Source organism: Pan paniscus, chromosome 2, assembly GCF_029289425.2.
Source record: "Pan paniscus chromosome 2, NHGRI_mPanPan1-v2.0_pri, whole genome shotgun sequence".
NCBI lineage: Eukaryota > Metazoa > Chordata > Mammalia > Primates > Hominidae > Pan > Pan paniscus.
The window spans coordinates 133,171,726-133,188,975 of record NC_085926.1 but is presented as its reverse complement, the minus strand read 5'-3'; the positions used below and the strand labels follow the sequence as shown (position 1 = coordinate 133,188,975).

Below are 17,250 nucleotides of genomic sequence, written 5' to 3'. Positions count from 1 at the left end.
GACTTCTCAAATGCAGTCTGTAAACTAAAATCAGGGTTGATAGTGTATTCATGGTGATTGTTTATGTTTATTTGCCAGCGACTTCTTAAGCCTTATTTATTCAGTTTTTCCTTTGGATCACGTCAGTGCCAGAGAGTTTACTACATTCTGCTTCTTGGCACTCATGGGGTCAAGGATGTGTTCCCTCCCTCCCACATTAGAAAGAAGAAGGACAGTTGTTAAGGATTCTCCTGAAATTTGGGGACAACCCTCTGGGATCCAGGGAGACACACTCTGACACCATTTTACGTAAACCCAGACATGCTTCTGCTCTTTTTAATTAGACAGATAAAATTAGCAAGGAGATTAAGGTAAAAGGAGAAATTAAAAATAATTAAATGTTAGGTGGAATTTACAAAAGTGAATTGAACAATGAGGTACAATAAGGAATGTAAAGAGAAACACAGACACATTTGAAACATTCCTCGGATGCCACATGGCTTAAGCCAGTCCATAGGTAAAGCAAGAATTCTCCCTTGTCACTTCTTGAATTGCAGATTCCAGTGATGTGAAAGAACATTCTCCAGAAACACTTTCCTTCTCCTTTTCTTCAGATGTTATCAGGAATAATTAATCAGTCAGTATCATTCCAGGATGGCCCACACTGCATCCAATTCAAACCACTCACCTGTTTCCTGTCTGAATTTGCAAACTTTTTTTTTTCCTTTCATTTTATTTTTCTCCCTCTCCTCTCTTCCCATTGAGCCAATAGGCCGACTGGGCCAACCAGAAAGCCAAACCAACACCACATTCCAGCCCCTTTGGATTTCCTAGGGACAAAGACTTCCCAGTTCTTCTTTCTTGTTTGCATCTGTTACGAACAAGCACAGTCATTTTATAACACAGACATACATATGTGTGCTTTTGCACACAGAAACAGGTTTTTCTTCTTTTTTTTCCCCAATTTGTGGTTTCTTTTTCCTTTTTGCAGAAAATGCAAACAAAAGAAAAACGAGGTTTTCAATTGAAGGTACATCTCTTCTTCAATATGAAGACATTAATTGAATTGGTTGGATCCCCATGCAGTGGTCAGCAAAGTCCTTTGGCAACTGACAGAACAACATCTGGAGACTCAGGAGCTGGGTTTTGTTTGAAGAAACTTCCCTACAGGAGTCATGAGCAAAGGGAAACGAGTGTGGGAGAAGGGAGGGGACTCTCAGGGAGAAGGGAGGGGACTCTCAGGGAGGAGTACAAAAGGTGAAAAGAAAAGAATGTCATTGGTGAGGAAGAAAATGGAACACTGCTTCTGTTTCTTCCCTCTACCTCCTTCCCTTTCTTCCTGTGGTTGGGCAACTCCAGCCCACTGAGAGTGGGAGCTGGGTTTACTCTTGTTCTCCTGATGCATATTGTTTTGTCTTCACTTCTGTTGAACATCACCTTTTTATATTTTTATTATTATATATTTGGTTTCCCACGGCATCTCAAACATGCTTCTGTCACTGAGAAATGGAGATTGCCTGCTAGCAACAGGTCCGGTTGATTCTTCACTGATGGAAATGCATTCCTCAGCTGAGAAGCCAGTCTCTCCAGTACATTCCACAGTGGTCAACCTCTGGTCCCCCTTGACCCTGGTCCTTTTCCCTCCTCTCCTTCCCCAAGAAACAGTTCTCATGCCATTGCCGTTGGTGACTGACTCATCTGGACCCTCATAGAATGAATGCTGTTCAGGATCTTCTTCTGATGGCCTGCCAAGGTGATGCCTATTCTCAGGAGGTCTCTAGGAGGAAAGAGCCAGAAAAGAAGTCACTTTAGTGTTAGGTTAGCTTTTCGCAGATCAAAACTCATCACTAAAGCCATGCTCCTGAGAAGTAGCCATGCTACAAAAATCCAACTAGCTTAAGTTTACCCAAGTTTTTGGCAAACTTCCAATTAGAGATTTTCCTGCTCACTTTCACTTTCTCCTTCTCCTCTAATGGTTCCTCCAGCTTAGGCAATCCTGGGAGTGCTGTGCCTTGTTCCAGGGGTGTGTTCCTTATGTACGGGCTCTAAGGCAGCCCCTTCATTGTCTCCTGACCCTCAGATGGACTGGAATTTTCCTCTGCTATTTTTTAACACTCCAAGTGCACACTATACGGGGCTTCAGTTATTCTGTGGAGTTTTCTGCCTAAATTAGTGATCACCCCCTGAGACTGAAAAGATGTGGGGCTCACCTGGTCTTCTGATGTTTTCCCCTGAGTTTCCATTTGCTGCCTCCATGTGAATTTTAATGTATGCATTTTTAAGAAGAGTGGGCTCAAAATAACTAAAATATCTGCCCAATCAGGAACCCAAGGAATATGTCCAGGATAGAGCACTGAATTGGATTAATAAGAACAAGTTCGTGGCTTATAGTTGACCTGTGCTAGACCCATGCATTCTTCCTCGGTTAATAATAATACATAACACTGCTTGAATGCATCCCACGTGCCATACACTATCTCATTTAAACCTATGTGAAAGCATTTCATAAAAATAGAGAAACCACTGCAAACTCAATGATGATAAAAATTTAACAGTGATTGGAGGAGCCAAGATGGCCAAATAGGAACAGCTCCGGTCTACAGCTCCCAGCATGAGTGATGCAGAGGACGGGTGATTTCTGCATTTCCATCTGAGGTACTGGGTTCATCTCACTAGGGAGTGCCAGACAGTGGGCGCAGGTCAGTGGGTGTGCGCACCATGCGTGAGCCGAAGCAGGGTGAGGCATTGCCTCACTCGGGAAGCACAAGGGGTCAGGGAATTCCCTTTCCTAGTCAAAGAAAAGGGTGACGGACGGCACCTGGAAAATCGGGTCACTCCCACCCAAATACTGCGCTTTTCCGACAGGCTTAAAACACGGCGCACCACAAGATTATATCCTGCACCTGGCTCGGAGGGTCCTATGCCCACGGAGTCTCACTGATTGCTAGCACAGCAGTCTGAGATCAAACTGCAAGGCGGCAGCGAGGCTGGGGGAGGGGCGCCCACCATTGCCCAGGCTTGCTTAGGTAAACAAAGCAGCCTGGAAGCTCTAACTGGGTGGAGCCCACCACAGCTCAAGGAGGCCTGCCTGCCTCTGTAGGCTCCACCTCTGGGGACAGGGCACAGACAAACAAAAAGACAGCAGTAACCTCTGCAGACTTAAATGTCCCTGTCTGACAGCTTTGAAGAGAGCAGTGGTTCTCCCAGCACGCAGCTGGAGATCTGAGAACGGGCAGACTGCCTCCTCAAGTGGGTCCCTGACCCCCCAGCAACCTAACTGGGAGGCACCTCCCAGCAGGGGCACACTGACACCTCACACTGCAGAGTATTCCAACAGACCTGCAGCTGAGGGTCCTGTCTGTTAGAAGGAAAACTAACAAACAGAAAGGACATCCACACCAAAAACCCATCTGTACATCACCATCATCAAAGACCAAAAGTAGATAAAACCACAAAGATGGGGAAAAAAACAGAACAGAAAAGCTGGAAACTCTAAAAAGCAGAGTGCCCCTCCTCCTCCAAAGGAACGCAGTTCCTCACCAGCAACGGAACAAAGCTGGATGGAGAATGACTTTGATGAGTTGAGAGAAGAAGGCTTCAGACAATCACATTACTCTGAGCTACGGGAGGACATTCAAACCAAAGGCAAAGAAGTTGAAAACTTTGAAAAAAATTTAGAAGAATGTATAACTAGAATAACCAATACAGAGAAGTGAAGTGCTTAAAGGAGCTGATGGAGCTGAAAACCAAGGCTCGAGAACTACGTGAAGCATGCAGAAGCCTCAGGAGCTGATTCGATCAACTGGAAGAAAGGGTATCAGCAATGGAAGATGAAATGAATGAAATGAAGCGAGAAGGGAAGTGTAGAGAAAAAAGAATAAAAAGAAATGAGCAAAGCCTCCAAGAAATAAGGGACTATGTGAAAAGACCAAATCTACGTCTGATTGGTGTACCTGAAAGTGATGAGGAGAATGGAAGCAAGTTGGAAAACATGCTGCAGGATATTATCCAGGAGAACTTCCCCAATCTAGCAAGGCAGGCCAACATTCAGATTCAGGAAATACAGAGAATGCCACAAAGATACTCCTCGAGAAGAGCAACTCCAAGACACATAATTGTCAGATTCACCAAAGTTGAAATGAAGGAAAAAATGTTAAGGGCAGCCAGAGAGAAAGGTCGGGTTACTCTCAAAAGGAAGCCCATGAGACTAACAGCGGATCTCTCAGCAGAAACCCTACAAGTCAGAAGACAGTGGGGGCCAATATTCAACATTCTTAAAGAAAAGAATTTTCAACCCAGAATTTCATATCCAGCCAAACTGAGCTTCATAAGCGAAGGAGAAATAAAATACTTTACAGATAAGCAAATGCTGAGAGATTTTGTCACCACCAGGCCTGCCCTAAAAGAGCTCCTGAAGGAAGCGCTAAATATGGAAAGGAACAACTGGTACCAGCCGCTGCAAAATCATGCCAAAATGTAAAGACCATCCAGACTAGGAAGAAACTGCATCAACTAACGAGCAAAATAACCAGCTAACATCATAATGACAGGATCAAATTCACACATAACAATATTAACTTTAAATGTAAATGGACTAAATGCTCCAATTAAAAGACACAGACTGGCAAATTGGATAAAGAGTCAAGACCCATCAGTGTGCTGTATTCAGGAAACCCATCTCATGTGCAGAGACACACATAGGCTCAAAATAAAAGGATGGAGGAAGATCTACCAACCAAGCAAATGGAAAACAAAATACGCAGGGGTTGCAATCCTAGTCTCTGATAAAACAGACTTTAAACCAACAAAGATCAAAAGAGACAAAGAAGGCCATTACATAATGGTAAAGGGATCAATTCAACAAGAAGAGCTAACTATCCTAAATATATATCCACCCAATACAGGAGCACCCAGATTCATAAAGCAAGTCCTGAGTGACCTACAAAGAGACTTAGACTCCCACACATTAATAATGGGAGACTTTAACACCCCACTGTCAACATTAGACAGATCAACGAGACAGAAAGTCAACAAGGATACCCAGGAATTGAACTCAGCTCTGCACCAAGCGGACCTAATAGACATCTACAGAACTCTCCACCCCAAGTCAACAGAATATACATTTTTTTCAGCACCACACCACACCTATTCCAAAATTGACCACATACTTGGAAGTAAAGCTCTCCTCAGCAAATGTAAAAGAACAGAAATTATAACAAACTATCTCTCAGACCACAGTGCAATCAAACTAGAACTCAGGATTAAGAATCTCACTCAAAACCGCTCAACTACATGGAAACTGAACAACCTGCTCCTGAATGACTACTGGGTACATAACGAAATGAAGGCAGAAATAAAGATGTTCTTTGAAACCAATGACAACAAAGACACAACATACCAGAATCTCTGGGACGCATTCAAAGCAGTGTGTAGAGGGAAATTTATAGCACTAAATGCCCACAAGAGAAAGCAGGAAAGATCCAAAATTGACACCGTAACATCACAATTAATTAAAAGAACTAGAAAAGCAAGAGCAAACACATTCAAAAGCTAGCACAAGGCAAGAAATAACTAAAATCAGAGCAGAACTGAAGGAAATAGAGACATAAAAAACCCTTCAAAAAATTAATGAATCCAGGAGCTGGTTTTTTGAAAGGATCAACAAAATTCATAGACCGCTAGCAAGACTAATAAAGAAAAAAAGAGAGAAGAGTCAAATAGACGCAATAAAAAATGATGAAGGGGATATCACCACCGATCCCACAGAAATACAAACTACCATCAGAGAATACTACAAACACCTCTATGGAAATAAACTAGAAAATCTAAAAGAAATGGATAAATTCCTCGACACATACACTCTCCCAAGACTAAACCAGGAAGAAGTTGAATCTCTGAATAGACCAATAACAGGAGCTGAAATTTTGGCAATAATCAATAGCTTACCAACCAAAAAGAGTCCAGGACCAGATGGATTCACAGCCGAATTCTACCAGAGGTATAAGGAGGAACTGGTACCATTCCTTCTGAAACTATTCCAATCAATAGAAAAAGAGGGAATCCTCCCTAACTCATTTTATGAGGCCAGCATCATTCTGATACCAAAGCCAGGCAGAGACACAACAAAAAAAGAGAATTTTAGACCAATATCCTTGATGAACATTGATGCAAAAATCTTCAATAAAATACTGGCAAACCAAATCCAGCAGCACATCAAAAAGCTTATCCACCATGATCAAGTGGGCTTCATCCTTGGGATGCAAGGCTGGTTCAATATACGCAAATCAATAAATGTAATCCAGCATATAAACAGAGCCAAAGACAAAAACCACATGATTATCTCAATAGATGCAGAAAAAGCCTTTGACAAAATTCAACAACCCTTCATGCTAAAAACTCTCAATAAATTAGGTATTGATGGGACGTATTTCAAAATAATAAGAGCTATCTATGACAAACCCACAGCCAATATCATACTGAATGGGCAAAAACTGGAAGCATTCCCTTTGAAAACTGGCACAAGACAGGGATGCCCTCTCTCACCACTCCTATTCAACATAGTGTTGGAAGTTCTGGCCAGGGCAGTTAGGCAGGAGAAGCAAATAAAGGGTATTCAATTAGGAAAAGAGGAAGTCAAATTGTCCCTGTTTGCAGATGACATGATTGTATATCTAGAAAACCCCATTGTCTCAGCCCAAAATCTCCTTAAGCTGATAAGCAACTTCAGCAAAGTCTCAGGATACAAAATCAATGTACAAAAATCACAAGCATTCTTATACACCAACAACAGACAAACAGAGAGCCAAATCATGAGTGAACTCCCATTCACAATTGCTTCAAAGAGAATAAAATACCTAGGAATCCAACTTACAAGGGATGTGAAGGACCTCTTCAAGGAGAACTACAAACCACTGCTCAAGGAAATAAAAGAGGATACAAACAAATGGAAGAACATTCCCTGCTCATGGGTAGGAAGAATCAATATCGTGAAAATGGCCATACTGCCCAAGGTAATTTATAGATTCAATGCCATCCCCATCAAGCTACCAATGCCTTTCTTCACAGAATTGGAAAAAACTACTTTAAAGTTCATATGGAACCAAAAAAGAGCCCGCATCGCCAAGTCAATCCTAAGCCAAAAGAACAAAGCTGGAGGCATCACACTACCTGACTTCAAACTATACTACAAGGCTACAGTAACCAAAACAGCATGGTACTGGTACCAAAACAGAGATATAGATCAATGGAACAGAACAGAGCCCTCAGAAATAACGCCGCATATCTACAACTATCTGATCTTTGACAAACCTGAGAAAAACAAGCAATGGGGAAAGGATTCCCTATTTAATAAATGGTGCTGGGAAAACTGGCTAGCCATATGTAGAAAGCTGAAACTGGATCCCTTCCTTACACCTTACACAAAAATCAATTCAAGATGGATTAAAGACTTAAACGTTAGACCTAACACCATAAAAACCCTAGAAGAAAACCTAGGCATTACCATTCAGGACATAGGCATGGGCAAGGACTTCATGTCTAAAACACCAAAAGCAATGGCAACAAAAGACAAAATTGACAAATGGGATCTAATTAAACTAAAGAGCTTCTGCACAGCAAAAGAAACTACCATCAGAGTGAACAGGCAACCTACAACATGGGAGAAAATTTTCGCAACCTACTCATCTGACAAAGGGCTAATATCCAGAATCTACAATGAACTCAAACAAATTTACAAGAAAAGAACAAAAAACCCCATCAAAAAGTGGGCGAAGGACATGAACAGACACTTCTCAAAAGAAGACATTTATGCAGCCAAAAAACACATGAAAAAATGCTCACCATCACTGGCCATCAGAGAAATGCAAATCAAAACCACAATGAGATACCATCTCACACCAGTTAGAATGGCAATCATTAAAAAGTCAGGAAACAACAGGTGCTGGAGAGGATGTGGAGAAATAGGAACACTTTTACACTGCTGGTGGGACTGTAAACTAGTTCAACCATTGTGGAAGTCAGTGTGGCGATTCCTCAGGGATCTAGAACTGGAAATACCATTTGACCCAGCCATCCCATTACTGGGTATATACCCAAAGGACTATAAATCATGCTGCTATAAAGACACATGCACACGTATGTTTATTGTGGCATTATTCACAATAGCAAAGACTTGGAAGCAACCCAAATGTCCAGCAATGATCGACTGGATTAAGAAAATGTGGCACATATACACCATGGAATACTATGCAGCCATAAAAAATGATGAGTTCATGTCCTTTGTAGGGACATGGATGAAATTGGAAATCATCATTCTCAGTAAACTATCAGAAGAACAAAAAACCAAACACTGCATATTCTCACTCATAGGTGGGAACTGAACAATGAGATCACATGGACACAGGAAGGGGAATATCACACTCTGGGGACTGTTGTGGGGTGGGGGGAGGGGGGGAGGGATAGCATTGGGAGATATACCTAATGCTAGATGACGAGTTAGTGGGTGCAGCGCACCAGCATGGCACATGTATACATATGTAACTAACCTGCACAATGTGCACATGTACCCTAAAACTTAAAGTATAATAATAAAAAATAAATAAAAAATAAAAAAATAAAAAAATAAAATAAGCTATGGACAGAAAAAAAAAATTTAACGGTAACGATTTTTTTGCATGCATGCTATGGGTAGATAATGGATCAAGTACTTTGCATGTACCATTCCATTAACCTCCCATCACAAACACTAATGAGATGGGCATTATTATTTATAATAATTTATAAATTATTTATAAACAAGGCAAGTAGGGCTCAGAGAAATTAAGTAATGTGCTCAAGGTCACACAGTAGGTAAGCAGTGGTGGAGCTGGTGTTCAAATACAAGAGAAGTTGGTTCTCAGCACCCATGCAGGGATGCTGGCAGAACTCTTCTAAGGTCCTGACTGTATTTCCGCTAAAGCCCCCCGAACCCAGCACAGCTGATTGCTTTGTACACTGCACATCACACCCTGGTGAACGCTTGGCTGGATCTCTGTCCACAATGCCTTGGCTCTCCCACCCCATGCCCTTTTCAGCTGGTAGTCAGTCTCCCAAGGGATGCTGCTGGTTGAGATGCTCAAAGTGTTCATGTCTTTTTGGCAAATACTTTAGGGAAGCATGCTTGAATTTTGAATTCACAGATTGTCCCACAATCTATTTTATTAAGTTGCTCAATTAATCTATTTTATTAAGTTGCTCAATTTCTTTTTCCATCTTTTATCTCTCAAGAAACAAATCAAATTGCTCTAATAGTGTGTGGACATGTTTTACTTTGAATGAAATCCCTTAATTTATAGTTTCACTTTCCTTTTGGTCTTCCCCTTATCTTTGTCATTGATTATTCTCAGACTAAGAGAATTCTTTTAGATCCTGGGGGATTACGTGACAATGGCCCCCATACGCAGGCAAATCACAGTGGGAAAATGGGAGTAGCCAGTCTTCATAAACACTCATTTCTATCCCTGAACTCAGTCCCTCTGATTATCTAGGGACATCAATTTTTCACTCTAAAAGATGAGGAAGCTGGTTTCCCACTGGTAAGTGCTTCTTTTCTATTTATTTATTTTTGCTGTCTATTTGACAGTCATTCTTAATGGAAGGAACCATCTTTTTTTGGCATCACCAGGAAATGAATCTAGTTTTTAAGAAATGTATTCTGATGTTCAGTGGATCCAAAGCTAGACACACATTCAAACTATCTCCCTGGAGAAAGTGGTGGCTCCATCATTTCTGAAAAAAAAAAATAGACCTCAGAGAGGTAGAGCTGGACTCCAGGAATATTGGCAGGAAAACTGTTGGAATGTCAGGAAGCTGTCCCTGGGGGCTCAGCTACTAGGGGTGGATCACTACCGCTCTTTCCTGGGACTCAGCAACCGGTTTGCCCCAGCTGCAAGGAGGGAATCCCAGCACCTTGCACTGTGCCCATTGTATAACAGGTGATCAATACGTTTTCGCAGACTGATGGATGAATGAATCTTCTACCATAAGAAATGTGTACTACAGGCTGCCAGATCCCACAATATGTGCTATCGGTACATGTTGTAGCCCACAAAGCCCATGAAGTCCCCCCGGTGTGTGTATGTGTGTGTGTTTGAAGGGTAGAGTTAATTTCCAAGGTAGGATTATCTGAGCTTCTGTGAGTGTAGAAGGTGAAATTTTACCCTTACCAACCTTAAACCAGTGGTTCCCAAACTTTGCTGCACATTAGAATCACCTGAGGAGCTTTAAAAAACCCTTATGCTCAGATCTTACCACAAGTAATCAGAAGGTATGGGAGTGAGAACCAGGCATCAATATTTTTTAAAGGCCCTCAGGTGATTCCAGTGTGCAGCAAAGCCTGGGAACCACTGAGGCCCTGGGGTGGACAGGTAGCAGAATATTGAACTGGCAGCCAGAAAAGCAGGCTTGTGTCCCAGCTTTGCCACCTGTGAGGACCAATGTCATGTAATTTCAGAATCTGCTGAATGGAAGGGGTGGAACCAGATAAATATTTCCCAGACTACAGTTCTATAAAACCCTGCCCCTCAAAAATATGGTTCTATGGTATTTAATAATTTTAAATGGGTTCCTTTATTTCAGGATTTCTCATGGCCTTTATAATGCTAATATGAGCAGTGAATCTCTAAGAGGGTGATAAAGTACACAATATTTCCCAAGTTTATTTGACTGCGGGACCTTTTTTCCAAGGAGAACCTATTAACATTTCCCACAACTGGTGCTTCTCAGAACATTCTTGGGGGAAATGCCGGACCACATGGATCTTTAAAACTCTTTCTGGCTCTCATCTTATTTGAATAATTTTATTTTGTGTATTCCTCCAAACTCCTGAGGGAGCCACAGACTGGTAAATAATTGTGGGGGATGGAAATGCATGCTTGTTGACAACCGCTATCTAAGTATAAGGACAAGCTCCCCACATATCTCAGACTGTTGCTGAATCAGTGCAATGCTTTTCCTGCTATGTTATTTAAAGTACTGGATGGCTGTGTTCTTTCCATCTGGATGCTCTCTTTGATGAGTTGAGTTTAAAAACTTAAATGGGGAAGAGACTCTGGGTGATTAGGCAAATGACATATGGCTATAACTTTGAAGAACTCTCATTTGGGTCCCAGAGTGGATTTCCACCTCCCCATCCCACCCTCACATCCCCCTTCATCTTTCCAAGGTGCTCCCCGTCCAGGCCTGGTCTATACAGAGACGGAGCTCCAGGGATGAGGCCAGAAATAGGACTCACACCATCTGCAATAGCAGGGAAGGAGCACTGACCCCTAGGTGTGGTCTGGACAGAGAGATTCTCATCACTTACTCTGATGTCATCTGGGTGACCAGCTGGAGGGAGGTGAAGCCAGCAGTGAGGAAGCTGTCCCTGTACTGGACCATTTTGATGGCGCTGAGCCAGTCATCCACGGTGGTAAAGGCCGTGAAGTCTGGGATGGAGCGGTCGAGCAGGGGCTGGGAAGGCCTGGTGAGACAGAGAGGGGCAGGTGACCACACATTGCAGAGATGCATGGACAGTGCCCCAGTCTGGCCTGACAGCTGACTTCATGGAAGGCAGCATCCCTGATGGAATGAGGATTATAGTGGAGCCCTGGGCTGAACCTTTCTTCCTCATGGAATCCTAAATCAGCATGACTTCTACATCCAGGTGGCCAGTGTCTCTGCCTCTGGGCACTGTCACAGTTCAGTTAACCCAGACAGACAGGTTGACATAGCATTCAGTCTGAAGGGAACGGAAGGCTCCCAACTCCTTTGTAAACCAAAATTTAGGAGCCTCACCATTCAAAGACGTAGTCCTTTAAAAAATATGCATATTTTACCACAACCTCCCCAGATATATTGGTAACATTGTTTTTCCTAGTTTCATCCTTAGCTATTTGAAAAAAAAAATGGAGCAGTGAGACCCATTGCCGACCTTCTCTGGCACATTTTCAAAGCAGACACCCAGGTATCCAAACCAGAAATCCGGGTGCTATCTTGACATCTCCCTCACCCTCAATATCCATGTCCAATCCTTCACCAGGTCATAAAGATTTTGTCTCTCAAATCCCCAAAACTCATTTACTTTTTTCCACAACCATTATCCTGATTTGAGACACTATTTTCTCTATCATGATCATTGCAATGTTCTCCTACCTGTCTCTCTTCATGCATGTTGCTCTCCTCAACATAAGGCCCACACTGCAACTAGATACTCTAAAAAATTCGAACACAATCATGGTCAGAGGCTGCTGGCTATGCCCCTGACCATGAAACCAGCCATATTTAGGGATCACCGTTTCACTAGACTCACACGGCGGTGATGGTTGCCACAGTCTTGAGACTTGCCGGGTTCCGGATCATCTTATCTAGGGTGTTGACAATCTCTGCAAACCGGGGCCGGCTGTTCCGGTCCTTCTGCCAACAGTCCAGCATGAGCTGGTGTAGAGCAGCTGGACAGTCCATGGGTGGGGGCAGCCGGTAGTCCTGCTCGATGGCATTGATGACCTGCAGTGACATACAGGGAACAGGTGTGATTGAGTGACTGCCACCAGCCAGTCACTCACAAATTATCCCCTTTATATGGAGCCTCCCTGATCCAGGCTGTCTCAGATGCCCTTGCTCTGTGCTTGCACACCTTCCGCTGTAATGGATTTTCTGTGCACTTGGTTTATCCCCCTAGACATTGGGCTCCTAGAAAGCAGGGGCCACATTGTAGTACTTCTTTATGTCTCCAGCTCCTGGTGCAGGGCCTGACACACATGGACCTTTGTAAATGTTTGTTGAAGAATGAGCCAGTGAACAGCTTGAGCATCTCCACTCCTTAAGAAGACATAGGGCCCAATTCTGCCTCACTGGAAGCTGGTGGCACTAGGAGTGATGAAACAATGACACATGGGAAACCCAGTGAACCCACTATTTATAAAGGATGTCCTTAAAACTTGTGGTGGACTCATTCTTTCATTTGGAAGAGAAGAGAAAGGGAGGAAAGGGATTAGCATTGATGGAGCACTTACTCCATGCTAGAGACCCTCTAGATGCCTCCTCTGCATTATTTGCCATATTCCTCATGAGGCAGCAACATGAATGGGCTTGGTTAAACAAATTGGTTCAAATCAATGACAACAGTCAAAATAACAAGGTGGTCCAAAATGAATACCGTCAATCAGATTTTGGTAATTTTCACAAATGCCAGAGAGTAATTTTGTAAAGATTTTAGGAACGTTAAGTACATTGTCTGTTTTTCAGATCTTTGTGTTTTTTCATCCAGTACATCTTAACTTCAAATGCATTTAAATCAATTATGCCTACACTGTGCTTTTTACATTAAAAAAATAATTGTAAGTGACGCAAGTGCTAAACATATGAATTTATTATGGTACACCCATAATGCAACAGAAGGCCTAAAATACAATGTAGGCCTTAAAGTGATACTACAAAAATCCATCTATTGAGATGGAAATATGCTCATATTGTAACAGGTAAAAGAGCTGGCTGCATAACTTCAGATATAGTATAATCTTGCTTTGTAAAAAACAAAAACCAACTATTATAGACATGCATAGAAAAGACCTTGGAAGGATATACAGCATGGTGTTAATAGCAGTTGCCTCTGGATAGGCAGAAACCTGAATATTTTTCATGTGTTTCTCTTTGCTTGTTTGAATTTTTTATTTTCTATAATAATCCTGCATTGATTTTATATTAAAATAAACAGTTAAAGCATTTTAAACAACAAAGGAAATAATTTGGAGTTCAGGGTGTTTTTGGTGTTTTTGCCTCTACTTAAAAAATAATGAGATTCATTTCAACTGATTATTCTTTCTTTTTTATATACTTTATAAATTGGTCAAAAAGTGAGTATTTTCAGTTAGTTTAGTTTTTACAGTTTCTATGCATAGTATGTAGGACATGAGATAGGACATGAGATAAAATGATAACCAAGTCATTGGAGATAATCAAAGTGTATTAGTTCTTTCATTCAATAGGGTGAAAATCAAGCATACAAACCACATCAATTTTATCGCTATATTTAAAAATCCAGTGACTGGGAGTACTCACTTTTGAACACTGTGTTGCACTGACAATCTTTTTTCTCCTCTAAACTGTTGTCAATCAAATTCCCCTGCTATCCTCTGAGGACAACCATTTTAACCCCATTTCCCCATGAGAAAATGGAGGCATGAGCAGTGAAATAATTTGCCCAGGGGCACACATCTAGCAAAAGATAGGGCTGGGAATAAATCACAGCGGTGCTTGATTTTAAGTTTTGAATACTTCAAAAGCCGTATTTCCTAGGCCTCTGTTGAGCTGCCATAGTAATCTCAGCCTGGAGAACAGCCCCTGGAGGTGTCGGGTGTCTTCTTGGCATGCAACAAGGGCATGGGGCTAAACTAAGTAATCTATGAGAATGAGCAGCTGTGCATCATTCTCATCAGCCTGGCTCACAAACCCCTCACCCTTTTCCAGTTCCTTCCAAGTAACTAGACTGAGGGTCCCAGTCACAGAATCTCCAAGTGGGTTTACCCATTGAATGGCCCCTAGAGCTCCTTCTGGGTTGCATAAGGGCAGGTTAGGTAGGGCCAGCAGGAGGAGCTAGAGTCCAAACTCGACCTCTCATGATGCCAGGGGTCCCCAAAGTCTTCCAGTGCAGGGCAGTTAATGTTCCTGGTGGTCCCCTAAACTAATGGCATCTCTGCTCAGATCATTAGATGCTAGAGCCCCAGATACTAATTTTCCTCACTGACAAGACAGCTCTACCACCTGTCCTGGAACAAGAAGGAGCACTGGAGTCAGGGCCTTTCTGCGAGAGCGCAGCTCCATGATGTGACCAGCTGACCCAACCTCTTTTGGCAAGGGATCAAGAGAATGGGGACCCATGCACATGCTGAGTCTTCTGCCTGTGAGCTCTAGACTGAATGTAACTCAATTCTGTTTCCCTTATTGTCTCCACTGCATGGCATCATGGCATCTCATTGTTTTTTTTTTTTTGGAGATGGTGTCTCGCTCTGTTGCTCATGCTGGAGTGTAGTGGCACAATCTCAGATCACTGCAACCTCCACCTCCTGGGTTCAAGCAATTCTCCTGCCTCAGCCTCCCGAGTAGCTGGGACTACAGGCATGCACCATTATGCCCTGCAAACTTTTGTATTTTTAGTAGAGACAGGGTTTCAGCACGTTGGCCAGGATGGTCTCCATCTCTTGACCCTGTGATCCACCCGCCTCGGCCTCCCAAAGTGCTGGGATTACAGGCAAGGGCCGATTATTATTATTTTTTTTTTTTTTGAAGACTGTTCTGGTATTTGTTTCTGTATTTGCTCTTTGTTTGGTGTGTTTACTTTCTTTTTAAGAGGACATCAAACAGCCACTGATTCCTCCTTTCTGGGCAGGTCAGCTAGGAACACAGGTCCATTTGGCTGTGTTGGTGATAGTACTACATAGTGCATAGACCTTGGAAGGCTGGTTTCAAATCCAAGTTCCATTATTTCTTATTACCTATAGAACCTTGGGAGAGTCACCTGAATTCCTGAAACTTCACAGATGAGATTGTTACAAAGATTAAATGACACCGAAGTGATGCGTGTTGAGCACAGCGCAGATTAGTAGGATGAATCCTCATCACACAGAAGGTGTCATTACGGCTGTGTCTATTTTAGTAGATGTCTTCCCAGCAAAGAAGGGAGTTACTACTGCTCATTTTGGAGGTCCAGGAAGATAGTATTTGAAAAGCACCAAGGACTTTTCTCACTTTTCAGGGTAGAGCATAGCCGTGGGAACCCACTACCATGTTCGTGTTTAGAAAATGGGACTTTACTCCATTTGTTACTTCTTGTAAATAATTTTGTTGTTATTACTTGAGCTGATAATCTGGGAGCATTAATGCTTCTTGCACATAGGGAAAAAAGTGTCCTTTACCCTTCAGCCCAAAGAAAAAAATACTGAGGTCATTCACTGGTATATGAGTAGCATTTATCCACTCAAGTCTTTGATTGAAGTACAATGCCTTTGGAGATTTTTATTCTCTTCTTTAGGATATGCGTGTTTTCTAAATTTCTGAGCACATAAAATTTATAGCCAAATTACAATATCATTATATCAAAAAATAGCTTTGGTCTTCTAATGGGACTTTGAGATCATTCTCTGTCACACTTGCCTCACTAGCAGGTATGGGGAACAGGAAGGAGGAGTGGAGAAGCACCTTCATTCTGGCCATGTGATGATGGCTGTAAATGACAGTGACCAGGTTTGAATTGTATGGAAAGATATGGCCTAAGGTTGGAGGCATAGGGTGTCCTACTGAGCAGAGTTGAAAACAGAAGTGAATTCTGGGCTCCTTTCATTGGTCCACAAGAGGATGAGATAAGTGGCTATTGAGAAGATTGAAGATTAGAATGAAATCAGATGGCATTTCCAGAGAGAAGTAAAAGTAAAGCTCTGGGGGTAAGGAGACCAGTCTAGGCAACTGTTACCCAGAGCTCTCTGCTGTCTCATTTTGAAAGTTCAGCAACAACTCTTTTGGCCATTGCAAAGGCCAGTGTAAGCAAATGTCCTGGGATCTAATTAAAGGGGCAGGGAGGAGGTGTGGTGAGGGGTTGCCTTTATTCACCTGTACTGAGAAATGGTAGGTACACAGGTTCTGTAGGGATCAGGTGCAGGTAGTCTGACCCCAGTTGCTCTCTGGGACTGGGTGGAGTGACTAGAACTCCTCTGGGAAGTGGGCAGAGCCCCTCCTGTTGCCCTTGTATTTTCAGGGCCTGCTCCCGGCTGCCCCCAGACATGTATTTCCCATTAGTGAGTCAGGCTGTGGGTAGTGCCTAGTCGACCTTGCACTGGGGAGAGGGAAGTGGAGGAACTCAGAGCAGTGGAGAAACCAGGGCAGAGCGGGTTAAGTCAAGCTCTGATGTTTCAATAAGACTGCAGCTCCTCTCCACAGACACTGCCACTCTCATTATCTCTGTCAATCAGATCCAAGCAGCAGAACTTCCAAGTTGCTCTCTCTGGCTGACAAACTCTCTGTACATGTTCAAAGACCTTCCTGTGCTCTGGAAGCCTAATTACCGGCACTCCAACTTGCCTCTGCAATTCTCTTCCTTAAAACCTTTCAATTGTCATCTGTAAAATCCTTTACCACCACCACCTTGGTGGTTTCTGATGAGTGAGGCTTCAGCCCGGCAGCTGGGAGCCCCTCCTGGCTCTCTCCCAGGCCAGGTTGTAAGAAGCTTTCTGAATGGGTATGAAGTCACCTCTTGCCTCCCACAAG

General features: G+C 42.7%; 1 protein-coding gene across 1 annotated transcript in view; it reads right to left on the bottom strand.

The window, feature by feature from the left end:
* Positions 1–299: 299 nt before the first annotated feature.
* The window catches only part of EPHB1 (EPH receptor B1), a 467,658-nt gene continuing 450,707 nt past the window's right edge, over positions 300–17,250 (bottom strand). The window contains exons 14-16 of the mRNA XM_003822498.5: positions 12,305–12,498; positions 11,321–11,476; positions 300–1,756 (exon numbers count right to left, since the gene is read on the bottom strand). Of these exons, the coding sequence (XP_003822546.3) occupies positions 1,648–1,756; positions 11,321–11,476; positions 12,305–12,498 (459 nt within the window). The 3' untranslated portion in view covers positions 300–1,647. The remainder of the gene's footprint in view (positions 1,757–11,320; positions 11,477–12,304; positions 12,499–17,250) is intronic.